At 41.0% G+C, this 7,470-nt stretch overlaps 1 protein-coding gene across 1 annotated transcript; it reads left to right on the top strand.

The window, feature by feature from the left end:
- Positions 1-2,436: 2,436 nt before the first annotated feature.
- LOC141627726 (uncharacterized) lies at positions 2,437-2,877 on the top strand. The gene has a single exon (XM_074440951.1). The coding sequence runs from the start codon at positions 2,437-2,439 to the stop codon at positions 2,875-2,877; it is 441 nt and encodes a 146-aa protein (XP_074297052.1).
- Positions 2,878-7,470: the final 4,593 nt, after the last annotated feature.

Here is a 7,470-nt window from a genome sequence, read left to right as displayed (position 1 = left end):
TACCAACAATATTTACATATAGAAAGGCAGACATGGACACAGATCTGCAAAGTTAAAGATAGAATGAAAGAGGGCTATGTGAATGGAGTCTGGAGCACTAATAATGGCATGTATACAACTGCTGCAGACTATAAATGGTTAATGGGTGAACATGATATAGTGAGATGGAAAGCTGTGGTTTGGAACAGGATTGCTTTGCCTACGCATAATCTCATTGCTTGGCTTTATGCTAGGGGGAGGTTCTTGACTAAGGACAGATTGATGAAGTTTGGAGTCCTTCATGATGGGAATTCTGACCTGTGTGGTGGGGCTGATGAAACAAGGGAGCATCTTTTCTTTGCTTGTCCATTAAGATACTATAGGGCGAAATTGCACTCCCGCCAAAAGTGAGGACTTTTTGCGTCGTGTTTGTTAGAACCGACATAATTCAGTTGACGCAATAGGGGATTTTTCTACTAGTGTATTTGCGATCGCTTTTTGCAGCAGTCTCAAAATAACGATCTCAAAAACGGTTATTTCTTGAAGTGGACGAGAAGGGAGTACGGGGTTGAGGACGGGGTTGGTAGCCGAAGGGAGGTAGAGTGAGTACGGGGTTTTGGGGGTTAGGGTTTGGGAGTGAGAGTGAGGGAGAGGATTTGGGGAAGAATGTATCTAGTCGAAATTGTAAGTGATGGCGGTGAAGTAAATATTTTTGCCGCCTATAATTTTCACTTTAGATGCACATCGGTTAAATGCAATGTTCCATGTCCATGACTTTTATATAGACATGGGTTTTATTAAATATCACATGTCCTTTAAAATCAGAAATAATGGACATGTGTTTTTTAACGCAACCGATGTACATATAATTATATGCACATCAGTTTTTTGCAAACAACCGATGTGCATGTTATGTACATCGGTTTTCCAGATAATCTGATGTCCATCGACTGATGTGCATAACGAGTTTTGTAGTAGTGAGGCCTCTGAAATACTTGAATACGGGGGGCAATCGACTGTGGATGAACTCAAGGAACTCAACTTGGGAACTACTAAAGATCCTCGCCCCATTTATATTAGTGCTCTGTTCCCTAAAGAAGAAGAAGAAGAAGAGGAGTACTACAAGTTGTTGGTCGAGTACAAAGATGTCTTCGCTTGGAGCTATAAAGAGATGCCTGGACTAAGCCCAAAAGTTGCAGATCATCGTCTGGAAATCAAGAAAGGCATCAATCCAAAAAAGTAGCCTCAACGTCGTTTCCGGCCTGAGATTTTACCTGAAATTGAAAAGGAAGTCAACAAACTCATAGAAGCAGGTTTCATTCGCGAAGTCAAATATCCTACCTGGATAGCGAACATTGTCCCAGTCAGAAAGAAGAATGGACAATTGCGCATATGCGTCAACTTCAGAGATCTTAATGATACATGCCTGAAGGATGACTTCCCTTTGTCAGTCACATAGTTGATGATTGATGCAACCACTGGTCATGAAGCACTCTCATTTATGGATTGTACGGCTAATTATAATCAGATACATATGGCACCTGAAGATCAGGAAGCAACGGGTTTTCGAACCCCAAAAGGGATCTTCTGCTACATGGTCATGCCGTTTGGATTGAAGAATGCTAGCGCTACGTATCAACACGTAATGCAAAAGATCTTCGATGACATACTGCATAAAACAATAGAGTGTTATGTTGACGACATGGTTATCAAATCAAAGAAAAGAGAAGACCATATCAAAGACTTTTGAACCGTGTTTGAGAGACTTAGAAAATGTCCACTCAAGATGAATCCACTCAACTGTGCATTTGGTGTCACATCTGGGAAGTTCTTAGGGTTTGTGGTCAGGCACAAAGACATTGAAATTGACCAAACAAAAATCAAAGCCATCAACGAAATGCCGGAACCAAAGACGTTGAAAGAGCTGCGCGGATTGCAGGGACGTTTGGCATACATTCGAAGGTTCATATCTAACCTAGCACAACGTTGCCAACCATTGAGCCATCTGATAAAAAAGGATGCTCCATTCCAATGGGATGAAAAATGCAAAAATGATTTTGATGGCATCAAGAAGTACTTGGCCAGTGCACCAGTGCTTGGGGCACCAATTCCAGGAAAGCCACTTATCCTCTACATCGCAGCACAAGAATGCTCGGTGGGGGCAATGTGTGCTCAAGAAATTGAAGACCACAAGGAGAGAGCACTCTACTACTTGAGTCGTACCTTGGTTGGAGCTGAGTTGAATTACTCTCCTATAGAGAAGATATGTCTTGTATTGGTGTTTGCCATCCAAAAGTTGAGGCACTACATGCAGGCGCATACTATACACGTGGTCTCAAAAGCCGACCCAATCAAGTATATACTCTCAAGACCTGTCTTATCTGGAAGTCTTGCAAAATAGGCAGTTTTACTTAAGCAATACGACTTACAAAATGGGCAGTTTTACTTCCATGGCAGATGTACTTTGACGGTGCTGCAAGGCAAGATGGAGCTGGAGCTGGAGTTGTATTTGTAACTCCACAAAATCATCTCATGCCATATGCCTTTACACTCACTCAGTTGTGCTCAAATAATATGGCAGAATACCAAGATCTCATACTCGACCTTCAAATGGCGATCGAAATAGGTGTCATGGATATGGACATCTACGGAGACTCAAAATTAGTGGTCAACCAAGTCTTTGGTGAATATGAAGTGAAAAAAGAAGACTTGATTCGCTACCATCAGCGGGCATTACAACTGCTGAATCAACTTGACGCCATCCACGTTGGTCATGTGCCGCGGAGTGCCAACAAGTTTGCTGACGCGCATGGTAATCTTACAGCCACTTTGGCACTGGGGGCAGAAGAGTCTATGCAGGTCCCAGTCTGCAAACCGTTGGGCAGTATCATTGCCTGAAGGAGAAGAAAATGTAGATGCAACTAATATGATCTGTGTCTACACAGCTGATGAAGATGACTGGTGTCAACCTATCATTTATTTCTTGGACCACCAAAAACTACCCGAAGATCCCAGACACAAGGTGAAAATACGTCGACGTGCTCTAAAGTTCATTCACTATAAATGGACACTCTATAGACGTTCTTTCTCAGGCCAATGGTTGAGGTGTCTAAGCAAGGACGAAGCTACTGAAGTAATACATGAAGCTCACTCTGGCATTTGTGGTGCTCATCAATCTGGGCCTAAACTTCATGATCGTGTAACAAGAATGGGGTATTAATGGCCAACCATGGTGCAAGGTTGTATGGACTTCGCGAAAAAATGTGAACCTTGTCAGTTCTACGCAAACTTCATACACCAACCGCCAGAGCCGTTGCACCCCACTGTTTCTTCATGGTCCTTTGAAGCTTGGGGACTTGATGTTGTGGAACCTCTGACTCCAAAGGCCTCAAATGGACACGAGTATATTCTCGCCGCCACTGACTACTTCTTAAAATGGGCAGAAGCCATCACACTGCGGGAAGTGAAGAAATAAAATGTTGTGGACTTCATTCGAACCCATATCATTTACAAATATGGTGTACCTCAGCGCATCACAACTGACAATGGGAAACAGTTTATCAACCACCTCATGAAAAGTCTGGGAGAAAGGTTCAAGTTCAAGCAATACAAATAATCAATGTACTACGCTTCTGCAAATGGTGTGGCTGAAGCCTTCAACAAAACCCTCTGCAACTTGTTGAAAAAGGTAGTAGCAAAGTCAAAGCGAGACTGGCATGAAAGCATTGGTGAGGCATTGTGGTCATATCGTACCACATACAAAACACCTACTCAGGCAACCCCGTATACTTTGTGTATAGAGTAGAGGCTGTGTTGCCATTAGAATTTCAAATCCCTTCCTTGCGCATCACCATTTAGGAAGGGATCACAAAAGATGAAAATGACAAATTGCGGTTAGCAGAGTTAGAGGCTCTCGATGAATAAAGATTAGAGGCTCAACAAAAGCTCCAGTGCTATCAAGCAAGGTTATCACGTGCATTCAACAAAAAGGTGCACCCTCGTTCTTTCTAAGTAGGAGACCTTGTCCTTGCGGTACGAAGGCCAATTATCACCTCTCACAAACTAGTTGGTAAATTCACCTCTAAGTGGGATGGTCCATACATGGTGCAAGAGGTCTACATAAATGGTGCTTACAAAATCGTGGATGAAGACGGCGTCCGGGTAGGCCCAATCAATGGAAATTTTTTGAAGCGTTACTATTCTTAAACCCCAACAATGAAGACTCCTAAGCAAGAGCGTAAACTACAAGTCAAAGCTCCTAAGCAAGAGGTTAAACTACATACAAAATAAAAATATCTCAAAAAAAAAAACACCTTCCATCTTTTATAAACTACGTTGGCTTGATCTTGTGAAATACACTTTGTGCTTCACAGGTACGTAGGCAGCTTGGGTGAACATGTAGCTCAAGTGCAGGCACACCTCCAAACAAAAAACCAAAATCCCTCTCTTGATCTAAGTTGGCTTGATCTTGCAAGTTGTCACCCATGGTAGCTTTGCGAGTACGTAGGCAGTTTGAGCAAACACTTTGTTCAAGTGCAGCCACACCAAAAAAAATAAATAAAAACAACACACACACACAAAAAACAACAAAAAAATTGCTCCTGGTCCTTAAGAGTTTAAACTGTGCACAACTAAAATTACAATCAACCGTCAACCAAGTTTGTAAAGTCCAAGACCATGTTGATTCATGACGAGTTCTCCTTCATCCGAGTTTTAACATTCTTTGCTTCATGGTTAGCCTTGCGAAGATCACAAAAGTTGAAGGACCTTCAAAAAACGATCATCGTTCGACATGATGAAGTAAAATTGTGCCTTGACACTTGGTATCTCAAACTCTCTAATGGTCGACGGGTGTGTTCATTGCATGGTTCTTCAAAAGTGTGTCGCGATGACCCAAACGGATTCACCCTGAAGACCCTGTCGCGAGGACCCAAAAACGGGTTCACCCTGACAATTAATAAGTCTTCATCCTGTCGCGATGACCCAAAATGGGTTCACCCTGACAATTAATAAGTCTTCATCCTGTCGCGATGATCCAAAATGGGTTCACCCTGACAAGTAATAAGTCTTCACCCTGTCGCGATGATCCAAAAATGGGTTCACCCTGACAAGTAATATGTCTTCATCCTGTCGCGATGATCCAAAATGGGTTCACCCTGATAAGTAATAAATGGGTTCACCCTGACAAGTATCAAGTCTTCACCCAGTCACGATGACCCAAAAATGGGTTCACCCTGACAAGTAATAAGTCTTCACCTTGACGCGATGACCCTAACGGGTTCACCCTGTCACGATGACCCAAACGGATTCACCCTGTCGTGATGACCCTAACGGGTTCACCTGACAACTCAACTCAATTGAAAATTGGAATTACTTGTCTGAAATAATAAATCTTTGATGGTGCACAACAATAAAACTGCCCTTCATGATAATGCTGATAAATGGAGTTTCTTGGCCGAAAAGACCGAATGTAAAACCTGCATAAACCACGGACAAGCAAGCATACAAACAAGGATACCAAAAGCAAAAGTGTAAATCAAACAAGTTAAAGAAAAGAACGAAAAGAAATAAAATGCTAAGAGATTTAATATTTGGCAAGTTGACCGATCCTTCTGTTTGGTAAATTTCTCGGCAAAATCAAAGAACACCTTGCAATACACTGTCAAGTTTCATTACAAGAAATCAAATGAAAGGATAAGGCTTTGTCATCGATCATCTCCAAATAAATTTAGTCATCCCAAACCATGGGATCTGAATACAACTTTTTGATATTGGCATAATCATCATCGGGCCGACGAAAATGGCGGGGGCCACAACCCTGCATATCAAGACATCAACTTAACAAAGGATGACAGATATCAAATGTCGTCTGGTGTACTTAGATAAACAAACTCACGGGTAAACGAACGATCGAAGACTACATTAATTCATATAGTGTCCGCATACTCTGTTTTTTGCAAAAAAGGTGGTTGTTTCACTGTTCGTGACGGTCTTTGCTGAGGTCGTTGGGGGATCAAACGATGACGAAAATCCGAATTATTTGATATTTCGGAATCGTGGGACTGCAAATTTTGTGAATATGGGAAACTTTAGGGTCAAAGATCATTCTCCATGATGTAAAATTGGTCAACAACAGGGGCTGTCCACGCACTCTGTTTTTCACGAAATCAGGAGACGATGTTGTCTGTATTTCAAAACAGATGGAAGAGTGACCATTAATAAAATCATGTTCAGAGAAGGAAATAGAAAAACCAGCTACACAGAGGAAACTCATCACAATGCTATACAAAACGAAGATAGTAGCATGATTCGAACTTTAAACGAATAATTCGACAAGTTAGAAGAAGGCAATAAAAAAACTTACCTGAATCAGTCGGATTTGTCAAACAGCGGTGATCGATATCGATGGAGTTCTTTTTGTAAAAGAAAAAGGAATGATTCAAGCCTTGAAGATGTTGACAAAAAATTATATTGTTTGAAACACGATGACAAAAAGGGGCATCCAAGAATTTGCAGAAGAAAGAAAATACCTTAAAAAAGAAGCTTGCTTGCACTGGTTCGTGTTGTGGCAGACAAAATATTAGGGTATATATTTAAGTTTTGGGTTCCCTAAATCCTACCTAAGTGGAAAATTTCAGAAGAGCACGGGACTTTCCTAAAAAGTTGTATTGTGCAATTCTATTGGGAATTAGACGGCATGGTTAATGTGTACACAATTTGGATTAAGGGATCCGTCTATGTGTTACCCGTCAAGTTAGACCCTAACGAAGACGTTAAAAAATGGGTCATCCTTATGACAAGTTCGGGTACCTGATAACTTTCAAGTCAAATAAGAGAAAAATTCGTTATCCACCAAGTCTAAAAAAAAATGACAGAGTAACGTCAAAAAATTTTAGAAGCTATTACCCTTACGACAAGTTCGGGTACACCATTCGACTTCCAAGTCAAATATAAAATCACCCGCCAAGTTAGATAATGGCAGGGTGACAAAAAAAATGGATCATTCTTGTGACAAGTTAGGGTGTTCACTATCTATTTCCAAGTCAAGTCAAATCAAGTGGAGCTGCCTTCGCGACAAGTTAGGGTGCCTATCATCGACTCCCAAGTCAAAGAAAAATGAATCGAGACTCCACCACGTCAAGACACCAAAAAGAGGTGCATGTGACAAGGTTCCGAGGGGGCAATTTGTAGGCACGGAAAATTTATTAATGTGCCGAATAAAAAAATAAATTAATTATTTTGAGTTAATACCAAATTTTAACTTAATTTAATTATTTTGTCCCGATTAAATGAAATATAGGTCGATTCGGATTTCAAAAGAAGTTATTCGGGTCACTAAACCCAGAAAGAACCAAACTTGGGCCAAGGTTGTTAATAAACCCACAAATGGGCATGTGACCACCAAAGTCCAACAAAGAGAATTAAAACTCTATAAATAAAGCTCTCCCCATTCATTTGAAGGGTTGAAAATTCATAAATTGCAAAGGAGCT

Source organism: Silene latifolia, chromosome Y, assembly GCF_048544455.1.
Source record: "Silene latifolia isolate original U9 population chromosome Y, ASM4854445v1, whole genome shotgun sequence".
NCBI classification, from domain to species: Eukaryota; Viridiplantae; Streptophyta; class Magnoliopsida; order Caryophyllales; family Caryophyllaceae; genus Silene; species Silene latifolia.
Note: the sequence above shows the minus strand (reverse complement) of the source record. Positions and strands in the feature narration are given on the sequence as shown.

What these genes read in the sequence shown, in the direction of transcription:
- LOC141627726 (XM_074440951.1), top strand. Translation starts at nt 2,437, where the DNA reads ATGTACTTTGACGGTGCTGCAAGGCAAGATGGAGCTGGAGCTGGAGTT.